Source organism: Xenopus laevis, chromosome 4L (genome assembly GCF_017654675.1).
Source record: "Xenopus laevis strain J_2021 chromosome 4L, Xenopus_laevis_v10.1, whole genome shotgun sequence".
Classification (NCBI taxonomy): domain Eukaryota; kingdom Metazoa; phylum Chordata; class Amphibia; order Anura; family Pipidae; genus Xenopus; species Xenopus laevis.
Genome location: NC_054377.1, coordinates 2,606,979 through 2,624,024, shown reverse-complemented (window position 1 = coordinate 2,624,024; position 17,046 = coordinate 2,606,979). Strand labels below are relative to the sequence as shown.

At 42.7% G+C, this 17,046-nt stretch overlaps 1 protein-coding gene across 2 annotated transcripts in view; it reads right to left on the bottom strand.

Annotated features, from left to right (window-relative positions):
• The window catches only part of nav2.L (neuron navigator 2 L homeolog), a 181,121-nt gene extending 164,454 nt beyond the window's left edge, over positions 1–16,667 (bottom strand). The window contains exons 1-2 of one of the 2 annotated variants that reach the window (XM_041589706.1): positions 16,391–16,667; positions 13,382–13,941 (exon numbers count right to left, since the gene is read on the bottom strand). In XM_041589706.1, the coding sequence (XP_041445640.1) occupies positions 13,382–13,450 (69 nt within the window). In that variant the 5' untranslated portion in view covers positions 13,451–13,941; positions 16,391–16,667. The remainder of the gene's footprint in view (positions 1–13,381; positions 13,942–16,390) is intronic. The other variant, XM_018257260.2, reaches the window with a different exon arrangement.
• Between the last annotated feature and the right edge of the window lie 379 nt (positions 16,668–17,046).

Genomic DNA, 17,046 nt, shown 5'->3' with positions numbered 1-17,046 from the left:
CGGATCACAACTAGAAGAATATAGGCAGTGAGATCAAGGGCCGTATCAACAAACCGATGCGCTCCTCAATCCAACGGAATTTTTAATCCCACCGTATCTACATCTGGATGACTTTTAGCCAGATATCCATCAAGGAAGCCCGTCGGAGGGACCCATACACTGGCCAATAAGCTGCCAACTTAATCTGTCGGCAATTAATATTGGCTCGTGTATGGGAATGACTGATCCAAGAAAATACATGCAAAAGAAATGGTTCAGTACATCCCATCACTACATAGTATAAAGTCTAGCTCTGAGTGAAATTGCTTTAGACAGAAAAAGATAAGATAATAACTCTGTCAGTGGAAGATTTAGTGTTCATTTCATTCCAAAATAAATGGAGGCATTACTCCTGCAAAGCCATGGGAAAACGACGACGAGTTGAGATGAATGGCCATCATTTTGTATGAGTGAAAGTACGTTATCTCTACAGCTTCAGTGAGACAAAGTAAAAGTCATTCAGACAAAAGCGAAAACCAGAAAGAACACCAGAATATTAATGAATGGACCAAGAACATAAAACATTCATACTAAAGGTCCAGCATCCGCTCTGTGAGTTAAGCCAAGTTCATGTCTCTAGGAAAGAGCAATTAGCCCATGGAATAGGGGTTTCCTAGAAGGTTCCCTGGGTACAGTCTGTTGTTTTACAGTAAAGGAAGTAATCCATGGAACAGATGAAGACAAAGCATTTTCTGTTCTACAGGAGAGGAAGTAGTATCTGAGAAAGAGGAAGTGGCTCCTGGCATAGGACTTCTCGTTCTACAAATGAGGAAGGCCCACTTAATAGGGTACATTGTTCTATAAAAAAAGAAAGGGGCCAGGGAATAAGGGTTCCAGTTTTACATAAGAAGAAGTAGTCCACGAAATGCCACTTCCACTTCTACAGAAGAGGAAGTGCTCCATGGAATAAGCTTTACTGTTCTGCAGAAGAGGAAGTGGTCCATGGTCTACAGAAGAGGAAGTGGTCCATTGAATAAACGGTCCTGATCTAAAGAAGAGGAATTGATCCATAAAGCAAGGTCTTTTTTTTTTTTTACAGAAGAAGAAGTGGTCCATGGGATACGCTGAACTGTCCTACAGAAGAGAGAGTGGTCTATAGAATAAGGTGTACTTGTTTACAGATGAAGTCATGGAATAAGCTGTAGTTTTTCTACAGAAGAGGAATTAGTCCATGGAAAAAGCTGTCCTTTTCTATAGAAAAGTTTTTGTCCATGGAATGAGCTGTACCTGTTCCACAGAAGAAGAAGAAATGGTCCTTGGAATAAGCTTCTCTGATCTACAGAAGAGGAAGTAATCCATGGAACAACAGGGTCCTTTTTTACATAAGAGTAAGAGGCCCATGGTATAAGACTATAAGCTGTACGGTTATACAGAAGTGATCTTCTACAGAAGAGGAAGTGGTCCATAGAATAAAGCTCCCCATAGACGCGACGATTCTTCTTGCCGAACGACCGATTTTAGGGAAGCCCGACCGATCCTTTGAAATTATCGTGCGGTTAGTGGGATTCAAACGATCGTACATCTTACGATTTTTCGGCCGACATCTGTCAGAAAATTGATCGGCCTGGTCAAAAAATCTTTGTCGGTCCCAGTACAATCTATGTTTGCAGGGCCAAGCAGGCAGCTCCCCTTTGTTTTCCTGGCAAATTGGTCTTTTTAGTTGATGGTAAATTCGTACGATCGTTCTGAGAAGATCGTGGTCTCACGATCAGGATCTGATCTTTTCAAAATCTCAACATCTATGGCCAGCTTAAGGTATGGAAACCTACAGCTTATTTTGTGGTGAAAGTTCTAGATAAGCTACTGCCCTCCAGCTGTTACAGAAATACTAGGAACCCACCAGATTGCTTGCTATTTTGAAACCATAACAGCTGGAGGGCTGCCGACTGGACATCCCTGCCCAGTAATAAAGACTCAAGAACCACTGTGTTCACAGGGACATCCCAGGATAGAGGTTAACTCATTTTCATCTGAATCAAAACTAAACCTTAACAAATGCCACTAAGGGATAGGAAAGGCTGTCACTGCACACATTTATTTAATCGTATCTAAATGTTTTATTTGAAGGCGATGCGTAGAAGCCATCAGAGCATTTCCTCTCTCTCTGCTTCAGCAAAATAATGAATCAAGCAGTGAAGCATGAAAACTACAGAAATTTGTTTTTGAACTGTCCCAAGACATCACATGAAATAAGAAGCGACGCATGGAACGATAACTGTGTGGGATGTTTGTGCATAGTCCTTTGAACCATACGATTATATCTCATCCACACCAAGTATTATGCACAATGGATGGAAGTCACCCAAATATTGAGAAGGAGCTTTCAATGAACCAAGTCCCATAAATGAGTGTAGGCATTGACTGATCAATTAATACCTTTGGAGGCTTCATTTCAATGACAGGAGGTACAAAACATGGGCTTATTGGAAGCCTTGTCCAACCAAGAAATAGCAACCTACTGACATATATGGGAATATTGAGATCCATCAACGGGACCAAGGTTGTTTGCTTGGCTAACCCCTAAGGTCTAGAGTAGACTATCACAAATATGGCCACACAGCTCTCTAGGTGCCAAAAAGTGTCAGAACCTCAACAAGTGAGATGGATAGAGGCAATACTCAAAGAGATGTGCACGAGTCAATGTCTTGTATTGACCCTGCCAAGTATATCGGCCCTTTAAGAAAGTCCCCCAACTGGCCCCAGTGCTGGCTGGTATATTTTGCCAGATGGGTGACGAGTGCTGTATTCATATTTCTATATATTTTTTATAAATACATTTTGGATTATATTATGGGCCACTAAAGAGCAACTGTAGTAGAAAAGTGCTCCTGCGTCACCTCCAATGGCCTCTATTCTAATGCCAACCAGGACAGATAAGTACAATTCTGTGGGGCTCATTTATCAACACTGGGCAAATTTGCCTGTGGGCAGTAACCAATAGCAACCAATTAGTGCTTGGCTTTTTTCAGGCAGATGCTGGTAGAACAATGAACGCAACAATTTGATTGGTTGCCATGGGTAACTGCCCACGGGGGAAATTTGCCCAGTGTTGATAAAGGACTTCTTCATTATCACAAGAACGAGCCGAAAGCAGGGTAACCATTGTCAAACCACCCTCGTAACAATTAGGGCCCAAGATGTGGTTGGAGGCCAAGAAGAAAGAAATATTCTGCATCCATTCAAATATATCTTGCTCGTTTTATAGAAAGTCATATTCACCCTTCTAACCGTAATCAAGTCCAATTAATAATTCCATGTTTCTAAAGAAAAGTAATAGAGAGTTAATGGGCCTGATTGAGCCTATTCCTGCCGAGATCACAAACCAAACATCATCCATCACAAGATGTAATGTATACCAGAGACAAAATGCATGAAATCATAGATCTCTCACTCTCCCCACGGGACCTTCATAAATCACTTTGGCTCCAAAACAACAACTGGAAGAAACAGAAAATAAAAAAATCAAAAATAAACTTTATTTATGCCAATCACAAAAAATGGTGCAAATATATTAGGTCTGAGGCTTTACTACTGTTAGGGATAGAGGTAAGCTGGGGTGGGGTTGTGATTCTATTATACATATTATACATATTATACATATTATACATATTATACAAGTGTTGGGTTAGGCTTGATGTGAAGCAGGTTTGCAGGGAGAGGAACAGATGGCCGGCACTCATGTTTGACATGTGAATAATTAAAACAGCTGCATCTCTGATAAGGCCAAAGTTGAGGAACCCCACAAGGGGATAAAACATCCTTGATCATAAACCCGCAAGAATATATATTTATATTTATTTATTTTACTTTTAGACCCATGACACAGAAAGAAAGATTTAAAGATGAAAGCGTTAAAGTGCCAGTGACACATAAATAATAAAATACACAAGTTTATTAAGGGCTTTTACTGACGAGCAGTTGTAGCTGCGCTCCCGTTTTTCTGCGTTCAGGAATGGACGCATTATGTTTTTTCCAATGGGGCTGTACTCACACAGGCGCGTGTCGGCGCTGAACTCAGGAAAAATGCAGCATGTTGCGTCTCAACCTGCGTTCGGCGCCTACACACGCCTGTGTGAGTACAGCCCCATTGGAAAAAATGTAATGCGTCTATCCCTGCGCTCCCCTGCGGCTGAACGCAGAAAAATGGAACGCAGGTAAAAACGCTCGTCTGTAAGAGCCCTTACTGACGAGCGTTTGAAGCTGCTCTCCCCGGTGTTCCGTTTTTATGCGTTCAGCCGCAGGGGAGCGCAGGGATAGACGCATTACATTTTTTCCAATGGGAAATCTGGTTTTTTAGCTGTGGTCAGTGACCCCCCATTTCCAAGGTGGAAAGAGTCAGAAGAAGAAGGCAAATTATTCAAAATTGATATAAAAGAAAAAATGAAGGCCAATTGAAAAGTTGCTTAGAATAAGCTATACTAAAAGTTAAATTAAAGGTTAACCACCGCTTTGATGCCTACTGTACAGCCATGCACTGTTCGATAATAACAGTGGTCGCCTGAATGGCTTGAATGTGCTGCAGCTCTAAACATGTTAGAAATGTTAATTAACATGTTAATTTGAAGCCTGAGTAAGGGCTCTTACTGACGAGTGGTTGTAGCTGCGCTCCCCTGCGTTCCATTTTTCTGCGTTCAGCCGCAGGGGAGCGCAGGGATAGACGCATTCCGTTTTTTTTCAATGGGGCTGTACTCACACAGGCGCATGCAGGCGCCGAACGCAGGAAAAATGCAGCATGTTGCGTCTCAACCTGCGTTCGGCGCCAACACGCGCCTGTGTGAGTACAGCCCCATTGGAAAAAACATAATGCGTCTATTCCTGCGCTCCCCTGCGGCTGAACGCAGAAAAATGGAACGCAGGGGAGCGCAGCTACAACCGCTCGTCAGTAAGAGCCCTTACTCAGGCTTCAAATTAACATGTTAATTAACATTTCTAACATGTTTAAAGCTGCAGCACACAAGCCATTCAGGCGACCACTGTTATTATCGAACAGTGCATGGCTGTACAGTAGGCATCAAAGCGGTGGTTAACCTTTAATTTAACTTTTAGTATGGCTTATTCTAAGCAACTTTTCAATTGGCCTTCATTTTTTTCTTTTATATCAATTTTGAATAATTTGCCTTCTTCTTCTGACTCTTTCCACCTTGGAAATGGGGGGTCACTGACCACAGCTAAAAAACCAGATGCTCTGTAAGGCTACAAATGTATTCTGTTACTTTTTATTATTTATCTTTCTATGCAGGCCCCCTCTTGTTCATATTCAGTCGCTTCTTTAAGTCAATACATGGTTGCTAGGGTAATGTGGACCCTAGCAACCAGATGGCTGAAACTGAAAACCGTAGAGCTGCTGAATTAAAAGCTAAATAACTCAAAAACCACACATAATAAAAAATGAAAACCAATTGCAAATGATCTCACAATGTCACTATAAGTTAATTAAGAGGAGAACAACCCCTTTAAAAAAGTCAGTCCCTCACTGGTACAATATATGGTGTCATAGTGCGCTGTAAATGCCATATTTTAATGTCTCGTGCTTTGGGTGATTATTGAAGCGTAAACAGAAAAGGCTGAAGGCATATAGAGAATAGCAGGCAACATTTTTGGAACGGACAGCACTTTATTCCTTCCAACATTAAAATTTCCTTAATTGGAATACAACCCAAGGGCTTTCAGCCAAGTCTGTGCTACTGATATTTACAGGGTCTGCTCTCAGCTCTCTATAATATCATAAAATATATATATATATATATTTTTATGTTAACTGTTTCTTTCAACTAATTGCTTATGGCCAATGAGAAGAGGAGGATATTTCCTGGTTGCATTTTGCAGCCAATAAGGAAGCCTGCATGCTGATTAGATGTATCAGTAGTTGTGAGTAGTTCTGGCAGCAAGTAGGTACTATCCAAGGTGAGAGAGTTATTACAACAGTTGTGATTAGAAATGTAATAATGTCGCTGACAGTTAGAGTTGGAGTTAAGATGAATGGCAGTTGAGCATGACCAATTGATGCAATTCCAGCTGACGCGCTGGGTTAATATTTCACTTTCAAAGCACCCGTTTTACATGCTCGTTGGGAGCCCTGTTCCACAAGCAGATGGGAACCGCACAATTTTATATTCACGCACCCAGGCGGGAACTTAATTGCATATTAAGCTCGCTACACTGGGGCAATTAAAATCATATCTGTTGTCAAAGGTTCAACATATTTTACAGCCAAGACCTGCCTCCTTGAATGAAATCTATTCTTGTAGCTGAAACCGAATGTGAGATCATTGATTGGTTTTAACCCTGTTCTACTTGCAGAAGGGACAGACGGCAGCCAAACAGATTTACAATATTCAATATTTCAAACTCAGTGCATTAAAATCTATTTATTTGTCTAGATATCTGAATGTTGTCCTCTGTGGCCCCAGGAGCAGCTGCACATTGGCTAAGTTACTTGCATTTATTGCTTCCTATCTGTGAACACAAGGAATACACATATATGTTTTCATTAACGTTGGACTCACATAGGACAAAAGGCTCAGTATATGTGCAGAGCCCTTATAGTCTTATTTAATACCAGGGTCTTTTTACCTAGAATTATGTAATAATTCCTTATTATTTTTAACAGTATCTCAATTATAATATACCCAAAAATCAATTGTCAGTATATGTTCTTCCTCTATTCCAAGATTTTATTTGTGCACAAATGGAATCAAGAGAAAATGCCCTGGCTCACAGAATATTAGGATATTGTAGGATAGCAGGTATAGTAGGGAGATATGGTGTCTATAGTAACAGTGGATAATAGTCTCTGGGAAGGGAGTGTGACTGTGGGATAGCAGGTATAGTAGGGAGAGATGTGTCTATAGTAACAGTGGATAATAGTCTCTGGGAAGGGAGTGTGACTGTGGGATAGCAGGTATAGTAGGGAGAGATGGTGCCTATAGTAACAGTGGATAATAGTCTCTGGGAAGGGAGTGTGACTGTGGGATAGCAGGTATAGTAGGGAGAGATGTGTCTATAGTAACAGTGGATAATAGTCTCTGGGAAGGGAGTGTGACTGTGGGATAGCAGGTATAGTAGGGAGAGATGTGTCTATAGTAACAGTGGATAATAGTCTCTGGGAAGGGAGTGTGACTGTGGGATAGCAGGTATAGTAGGGAGAGATGGTGTCTATAGTAACAGTGGATAATAGTCTCTGGGAAGGGAGTGTGACTGTGGGATAGCAGGTATAGTAGGGAGAGATGGTGTCTATAGTAACAGTGGGATAATAGTCTCTGGGAAGGGAGTGTGACTGTGGGATAGCAGGTATAGTAGGGAGAGATGTGTCTATAGTAACAGTGGGATAATAGTCTCTGGGAAGGGAGTGTGACTGTGGGATAGCAGGTATAGTAGGGAGAGATGGTGTCTATAGTAACAGTGGATAATAGTCTCTGGGAAGGGAGTGTGACTGTGGGATAGCAGGTATAGTAGGGAGAGATGGTGTCTATAGTAACAGTGGATAATAGTCTCTGGGAAGGGAGTGTGACTGTGGGATAGCAGGTATAGTAGGGAGAGATGTGTCTATAGTAACAGTGGATAATAGTCTCTGGGAAGGGAGTGTGACTGTGGGATAGCAGGTATAGTAGGGAGATATGGTGTCTATAGTAACAGTGGGATAATAGTCTCTGGGAAGGGAGTGTGACTGTGGGATAGCAGGTATAGTAGGGAGAGATGTGTCTATAGTAACAGTGGATAATAGTCTCTGGGAAGGGAGTGTGACTGTGGGATAGCAGGTATAGTAGGGAGAGATGGTGCCTATAGTAACAGTGGATAATAGTCTCTGGGAAGGGAGTGTGACTGTGGGATAACAGGTATAGTAGGGAGAGATGGTGTCTATAGTAACAGTGGGATAATAGTCTCTGGGAAGGGAGTGTGACTGTGGGATAGCAGGTATAGTAGGGAGAGATGTGCCTATAGTAACAGTGGATAATAGTCTCTGGGAAGGGAGTGTGACTGTGGGATAGCAGATATAGTAGTGAGAGATGGTGTCTATAGTAACAGTGGGATAATAGTCTCTGGGAAGGGAGTGTGACTGTGGGATAGCAGGTATAGTAGGGAGAGATGGTGCCTATAGTAACAGTGGATAATAGTCTCTGGGAAGGGAGTGTGACTGTGGGATAGCAGGTATAGTAGGGAGAGATGGTGTCTATAGTAACAGTGGATAATAGTCTCTGGGAAGGGAGTGTGACTGTGGGATAGCAGGTATAGTAGGGAGAGATGGTGCCTATAGTAACAGTGGATAATAGTCTCTGGGAAGGGAGTGTGACTGTGGGATAACAGGTATAGTAGGGAGAGATGGTGTCTATAGTAACAGTGGGATAATAGTCTCTGGGAAGGGAGTGTGACTGTGGGATAGCAGGTATAGTAGGGAGAGATGGTGCCTATAGTAACAGTGGATAATAGTCTCTGGGAAGGGAGTGTGACTGTGGGATAGCAGGTATAGTAGGGAGAGATGTGTCTATAGTAACAGTGGATAATAGTCTCTGGGAAGGGAGTGTGACTGTGGGATAGCAGGTATAGTAGGGAGAGATGGTGCCTATAGTAACAGTGGATAATAGTCTCTGGGAAGGGAGTGTGACTGTGGGATAGCAGGTATAGTAGGGAGAGATGGTGTCTATAGTAACAGTGGATAATAGTCTCTGGGAAGGGAGTGTGACTGTGGGATAGCAGGTATAGTAGGGAGAGATGGTGCCTATAGTAACAGTGGATAATAGTCTCTGGGAAGGGAGTGTGACTGTGGGATAGCAGGTATAGTAGGGAGAGATGGTGCCTATAGTAACAGTGGATAATAGTCTCTGGGAAGGGAGTGTGACTGTGGGATAGCAGGTATAGTAGGGAGAGATGGTGCAGGTAAGTAAAAAATCAAATGAGCAACAAAGTCATCTATTTACAATACTACAATCCAACAGTCCAGCCATTCATTCTGCAACAAATGTTTCAGGGAGAGCGATTCAATAATATCAGCAGAACAAATGATTTGCAGATTATAAATGAATCCTGTTAGAACAGCAGTGAAATGATATCCCCACGTCTAGGCAGCTGACAATCTGGCTCTCACATCTCTGCTAATCAATATTCCACGGCCACGTGCTGATAATAACTATTGTTGCTCTTTTTAATTACTCCTAATCCCATTCGCCTGTCATTACCGCTGCCACGGCACATCAGGATCCACGCTATTTTTACTGCGTAACCACAAAGCCAATAAAGTCATTAGCGATCGTCGCCCACCCGACATTGAGAAACAATAGTGTGATGCACTGGTGGAAAGTCTGGTGGGTAGTGAATACATGGAGTGGCATTTACTCCTATTAGTAGAGGGTAATAATTAGGCAGAAGGAGGACAGCAGAAGCCAATCCAGCCACCTGTTCCCAATCACGGGCATCAACACACAGACAATGGTGATTGTATCGCTTCCCCTTTATTTAAAGATCCCATTGTATGTCTCGCCACTGTTATCTGTTATGTACAGGGGTCAGGTTTCTATACATTCTATAAATATGCTTATTGTGCCTTTCTTTCACTTTCTTCTCTCAGCCTGTACGTATTTGAAGTATTGTAGGAAACCCACACAATCAAAGGAAGAACATACAAGCCTCTTGCAGAAAGTGCCCCAGCTGGAATTGAACCCAGGACCCTGGCACTACAAGGCAGCTGCACTAATCACTGAACCACCATGCATTTGGCCAATTCCGCCCATTCTGTCTGACCTTCTGGGCATGTAGGTCATCATGGGATTCAGTTTTGAGAGAATATAACGTGATCATGCCAGGCTGCAAATAGGGTTGCCACCCGCCCGGTATTTTACCGGCCTAGCCGGTAAAATACCTGCCAAGACCGGAGCCGGTATTACAAATTTACCGGCAATGTAGCTGCCGGTAAATTTGTAATACGATCAAAAGGAGCCCTCGGCCTGCCCCCAATCCCCTGCAACTTACCCTTTCTTTTGCCTTTTCTAGCGTCCGCGGGTCTCTGTTGTGTGGCCCCGCCCCTTTTGACATCACACCCGCCCCTTTTGACGACACGCCCCGCCCCTTTTGACGTCACGTCCCCCAGCAGCCGGTAAAATTTTTTATAAAAAGGTGGCAACCCTAGCTGCAACTGATCTCTCAAAAACTGAAAATGTCATCTGCTGGTGCACTTTGTGGCGGGTGTATGGTACATTGGCAGATAAGGAAGCTCTTTAGCTCCCTCATCCCATCACAAAAATAATCATTGACGTTAGATCCAATATATCTTATAGGGGGGCTCCTTTCCTAGCAGATGAATTAGAGCTCACTCAAATACCTTATTCTGGTACAAAAAAACTAACAAAATAACTGCCTTTTGCACAAATTCTGCATGTAGAGAGACATGATATCTGGTGAGTTTAATAGAGTGACCTCTAATACATCTTCTAGGCAAAAGGAGCCCCCCTATAAGATATATTGGATGTAACTGTCAGTGAATATCTGACACCCAACTGCTGCATGAAGAGAGAATGAAGAGAAACAGATGCTGAGAGAGGAATAGTGAAGATAAACTTGATTCAGAAACAATGCAGAATTTCTAATTGATTATATTTACAAAGTTTCTTATTTCAGTATGAGGAAGCTTATTTTAAATTAGCATTTTCGGGATAGTTCCCCTTTGATTTTTTTTTTTCCTGTCGAAACAAACTCACTCCCGGGCTGAGAGCTGGAGGCATTGGCTGCACCGGAGCAGTAGCTTTTCCCTGATTTCAGCACCAGTCAGTGATCTGAAATGTCCATCCGCCGAACAGCAGGACTGAGATGTTGCAGCAGGAAAAATAATGAGGTTGAGCAGTTGGGTGTCAGATATTCACTGACAGTTAGATCCAATATATCTTATAGGGGGGCTCCTTTCCTAGCAGATGAATTAGAGCTCACTCAAATAACTGATTCCAGTACAAACAAAATCTAACAAAATAACTGCCTTTTGCACAAATCCTGCATGTAGAGAGACATGATGTCTGGTGAGTTTAATAGAGTGACCTCTAATACATCTTCTAGGCAAAAGGAGCCCCCTATAAGATATATTAGATCTAACTATCATTGAATATCTGACACCCAACTGCTGCATGAAGAGAGAATGAAGAAACAATGCAAAATGTGTAATTGATTGTATTTAGAAAGTTTCTTATTTCAGTATGATGAAGCTTATAGGGCCCAGAGCCGGATATTGCCCACTTCAAGGTAGCCATATTGGGGGGAGACCCGCTCGTTTAGAGACGTAGCCAAACGAGTGGATCTCCCTATAGATGGCCAGCTTAATGGTAGATCTTGGCCATCCCTGTTGTAAGGTAGCCATCTGTTTGCCCCATAGACTAACAATAAGAAACCCGGAGGAGTCCACTTGAATTGGCTGATGACCACCCCCAGCCCAGCATGAAGACTAAATGCGCATCTTGAACCCGAATGACTCGATTCCTGTATTGTCACTTTGACTTTTCTTCCTATTAATGTCACTGCCGGTGATTGGAAACAACAGACATCCTCAGCCTTTTGGAACCAGTGACCCTTCAAATCTATTTTCTAAACATATTAAATATCAAAAAGCGAAACACACTTTTCTCTTATAAAGTCAAGAGAAACATATAAATCTTGCTCAGCTTTTTAGAAAGCAACTTTATTGATAACGAAAGTCCAGCAGCAGCAGCAGAGACAAAAGTGCAGTGCATTCTCCATAAAAGGGACGGTTCACCTTTACTTTTATTATGTTATGGAATGGCTAATTCTAAGCAACTTTTCCATTGGTTTTCATTATTTTTATTTTTTTTTACCGTTTTTGAATTATTTCACTTCTTCTACTAACTCTTTCCAGCTTTCAAATAGGGGTCACTGACCCCACCAAAAAAACAAATGCTCTGTAATAGTGATGTGCAGGCGGGACCAGCGGGTTTCTGGGCGACCTCACACCCCCATTTGCGGGTGGGTCCGGGTTGAGCTCTTCTTCCTGCTCTCCCCGCTCGCCACCTTGCACTGCCGGCTTTCGACTTCCGGCAACCTATTTTTTTTTTTTTTTATAGACGCGCGCCTGCTTGCCTCAGCCCTTTTATGACATCATTGGCGGGCGCGGGTCTATAAAAAGGAACCGGAAGTCGGGCACCGGCTGAGAGAGGGCGGGTTAGGGTCGAGTGCGGGTTGGATTTTACCCGACCCGCACATCTCTACTCTGTAAGGCTACACATTTATTGTTATTGCTACTTTTTATTCCTCATCTTTCTATTCAGGCCTCTCCAATTCATATTTCAGTCTCTTATTCAAATCAGTGCATAGTTGCTAGGGGAATTTGGACCCAAGCAACCAGATGGCTGAAATTACAAACAAGAGAGCGGCTGAATAAAAAGCTAAATAAGTCAAAAACCACAAATAATAAAAAATAAAAACCAATAGCAAATTGTCTCAGAATATCCCTCTCTACATCATACCAACGGTTAACTCAAAGGTGAACAACCCCTTTAAGACACCCACTCTCATATCTTTCCATCACACTCTTGTATCACAGCTAAAGCGCACACACACTGAAAGATTATTTGTTCTCCACTTTCATGAAGAAACAAAATATTAAAGTACAGGTATGGGATCTGTTATCTGGAAACCTGTCAACCAGAAAGCCTCGAATTATGGAATGGCCGTCTCCCATAGACTCAATTTTATCCAAATTTTTAAAAATAATTTCCTTTTTCTCTGTAATAATAAAACAGTAGCTTGTACTTGATCCTAAATAAGATATAATTAATCCTTATTGGAAGCAAAACTATTGGGTTTATTTAATGTTTAAAAGATTTTCTAGTAGACAAGGTATGAAGATCCACATTACGGAAAGATCTGTTATCTGGAAAACCTCAGGTCCTGAGCATTCTGGATAACAGGCCCCATAACTGTACCACAAACCCTATACTGTCTTCCAGAACCCCCCACACACACTGATTAAGTTACTTGTGCTCATACAATATCCTTAGCGCTGTTCCTGAACTCTAACTCACATCCCATTATTGCCGGTACATCCAAAGCCTTTGTACACGGACAACACTAATCTCTCTCTTCCATTTCAGACAGTAAAGAAATGACTGTAATGCCATTACAAGCAGTGAAAGCATGAAAATGACTCCAGCCCATGGCGGGCTGATTGGTAAATGTAAACGTTTGCTAAAGACACGGCACTTGCTGTCAAACCAGAACTTCTACTCCAGCAGTCGGAAGATGCAAGCCAAGTTAAAAATGACAGTTTCAGAAGCAATGAACACAAGCGTCAGTCAGATTCCCCAGCTAAAGATAAAGCTCTCAGGACGTGGCTGAATGATTAAGCACCTACCCTCTTCTGATCTTCCAGTCCATGGGCCACCGCTTTCCTCCTCTGATGCTGCTTGGCTTCTGGATCCATTTCTCCAGCTGATAATTCCCTTACTTTTCCTCAGCAAATGCAAAATCCCTCAGTATGATATTCCATTTAGAAGTCCATTTCATAACAGATGCGTGCCATCTCTGCATCGCCCAAAAACGGCAAAGTATATGTAAACCCATCGTATTCCGTATGGTTACTCCCCATATCCAATCACCTTATTGAGGCCATGATTACCCAGATGTTTAGACTTTAGGTTTCCTTTACCCAAAGACTTGATTGTCAAAGAAATAACCAACAGTAGTATCCAGTGGAACCTTCAAAAATGCGAAAAATTCACCAGCTCTTAATACTGCTGAATGGGAGAATAAAACATTGCTTTTTTTCCATAATAAACATAGCACCTATAAGGCATATTGAGAACGAGCATCAAGCTGAACCCCACCGGACTTTGTTACACAACAAAACCAATGTGCCTAAGGAATGATGGGATTTTCCTCCAATTAGTTCTTGAAGATGAACTGAAATTCATTCTGAAAAAGAGAGAGACTCGGTTAAAGCATAACAACTTAAAGACTGATGAAAGCATAGTTAATTGTGTGCCCAGAACATTCCTTCTCTGTATATTTGTATTTATACATATGGGAGGAGGAGGTGCCATATTGATTCCCTTAGACAGTACAGTATGAGGGTATAGCTTATTGTGTGCCCAGAACATTCCTTCTCTGTATATTTGTATTTATACATATGGGAGGAGGAGGTGCCATATTGATTCCCTTAGACAGTACAGTATGAGGGTATAGCTTATTGTGTGCCCAGAACATTCCTTCTCTGTATATTTGTATTTATACATATGGGAGGAGGAGGTGCCATATTGATTCCCTTAGACAGTACAGTATGAGGGTATAGCTTATTGTGTGCCCAGAACATTCCTTCTCTGTATATTTGTATTTATACATATGGGAGGAGGAGGGGCCATATTGATTCCCTTAGACAGTACAGTATGAGGGGGAATAGCTTATCATGTCCGCTGAAGGTTGGCCCAGGGCAACACTGGTAGTAAATATCTGAGAGAAGGGCTGACATTGATGGCTGTGTTTTTGATTATTTCAACCTTTTCTACTATTTGTGCTTTTGATCATCTTACAATTACCAGGATACCCCTGTCTGGCAGAATAAGGGCAGTCACTTTAGAAGCATTATTGGCCAGTGGCCCAGCTGATCCTACATGCAATTATGGCATCAATTCTCCGTCACTGACACAGGGGTTATGTGCCGAGCCTGTGACTACTCCAGCAGCCAGTGAGACCATTATTAGAGGTGCCACAAGGTTCACATGGTAAAACACAGCATTTTGCTTCAATAATGCTCAGCACAGAAACAATAAGGAATGAACTGAAATGAAATGTTCAGGCCACACAGTCAGTTCAGAAAGGCAGTATATAAATAATACAAAGCTACATACACACAGGAACAATGCATGGGATCTGCTCAGAGTTCCCCTTTATATGTAGAATAATCAGAGTCCCGCAGGTTTAAATGAATGTATTTCGTTAAATAATAGACGTATAAACAAGGGGCTTATAGATAAATCAGGGCAATAACAAACGCAAACAAATACCTTGCTGTGTTATTACAAAGCAAAGCAATAATTAGAGCCATTTAGCCACATAATGGAATTTTAATTAGCGCGTCTCACTCTCATAATCCAGCGGCAGGAAGAGCTAATGGAAGGCAAAAATTAAAAGGGCTGATAAATGGGAAACAAAGTTGGGTATTATATATATATATATATTATACACACACACACACACAGAGGGCATGAGAGACAAGGTGCTCTAACCCCCCAGCATTCAATACACCCAGCCTAGAAACGGATGAATTCCCTGGCGTGGGGCAGGAGGCAGTATTTAGCCCTATCTGGAATATTTAGCTGAATACATTAATACTACATAGAATCTACACCTGTCCCCATTGCTGCCCCATATGCCTCAGTACAATGACACTTAGCCACACTTTACAGTAGGATTCTCTTAATCCCAATAATATACCCTGTATAATGTCCTGGGCAGGCTGATCCCCCACATGTCACTACAGCCCATATCCAGGAGCAGCATGTACTTACCCCCAGAGTACAAACATATATGTCCCATAACCCCAAGCAAGAGGAACTTACCTGTACAGTACATAGTACAATCATATACCCCCATATCCCAGGGCAGGATACAGTGACCCCCAGAGTACAATGTTCTAGCCCATGATACCCAGGGCAGGACCCAGTTAACTCTACAGTATAATGATCTATCCCCATATTCCAGGGAAGGATGAATTTAACCCACAGCCACAGAATAACAATATAGCCCCATATTTCAGAGCAGGATCCAGTGACCTCAGAGTCCAATGGTACAGCCCATGATATCCTGGGGCAGGATCCAGTGACCCCTCAGCAGAGTACAATGGTATATCCCCCATATTCCAGGGCAGGACGAATTTACCCCCAAAGTACAATGGTATAACCCCCATGTGCCTGGACAAGATGCACTTACCCCTACAGTACAATGGTATATCCCCCATATTCCAGGGCAGGATGAATTTACCCCACAGCCACAGTATAACAATATAGCCCCATATTTCAGAGCAGGATCCAGTTATCCCCAGAGTCCAATGGTACAGCCTAAAATATCCCAGGGCAGGATCCAGTGACCCCCTCACCAGAGTACAATGGTATATCCCCCATATTCCAGGGCAGGATGAATTTACCCCCAAAGTACAATGGTATATCCCCTATATGCCTGGACAAGATGCACTCACCCCTACAGTATAATGGTATATCCCCCATATTCCAGGGCAGGATGAATTTACCCCACAGCCACAGTATAACAATATAGCCCCATATTTCAGAGCAGGACCGAGTGACCCCTCAGCAGAGTCCAATGGTACAGCCCATGATATCCCGGGGCAGCAGCAGGAGGAGTCACTTACCTTGAGAGCAGCAAAAGGCAGAAGTGAATGAATGAAACACAGAGAGAAGCAGAAGGCGGTCTCCTCCCTCCGCCCCGTTCCTCCCTTTCTCCCCTCGTTGTCCCGCCCAGGTATAAGGGTCCGGCTGTGAGACACGAGTGGGAGACACGCACGAGCTTCTTTCTCTGTACCGGCCCTTCCCATCCACTCGGTACCGCTCACAATCCTTATCTCCCACCCTGCGCGCGCCCCACCACAGTCCCACACGGGAACTCCGGGACCACGTTACCTTGGAAACCCATCCACCGCCTCCATCTTCTCCGCGCCTTATTTCGCCAGGCTCCGCCAATCAGGACCGAGGGGCGGTGTCACGTGCAGGCGCTGCTGCCAATAGAAACGAGGGCTTGTGTGTAGGGTTTGAGCGATTTCGCGGTTCTGTGTGAGTGAGGTGAGGAGACGGTGTGTGAGGACCACAAGACATACAAAAGCAGATTTTTATATACAGTGTTTATATTCACTGAGGCCACCGTGTAGTAATAATAATAATAATGATAATAATAATGACAACCCTCTCAGAGAGAAGCACCTCATGTATCCAGTGTGAGGGAAATATAATCAGTACATTTGTATTGAAACACATCCTAGTGTTATAATTAGTAGTGTTCAAAGGCCCTTTC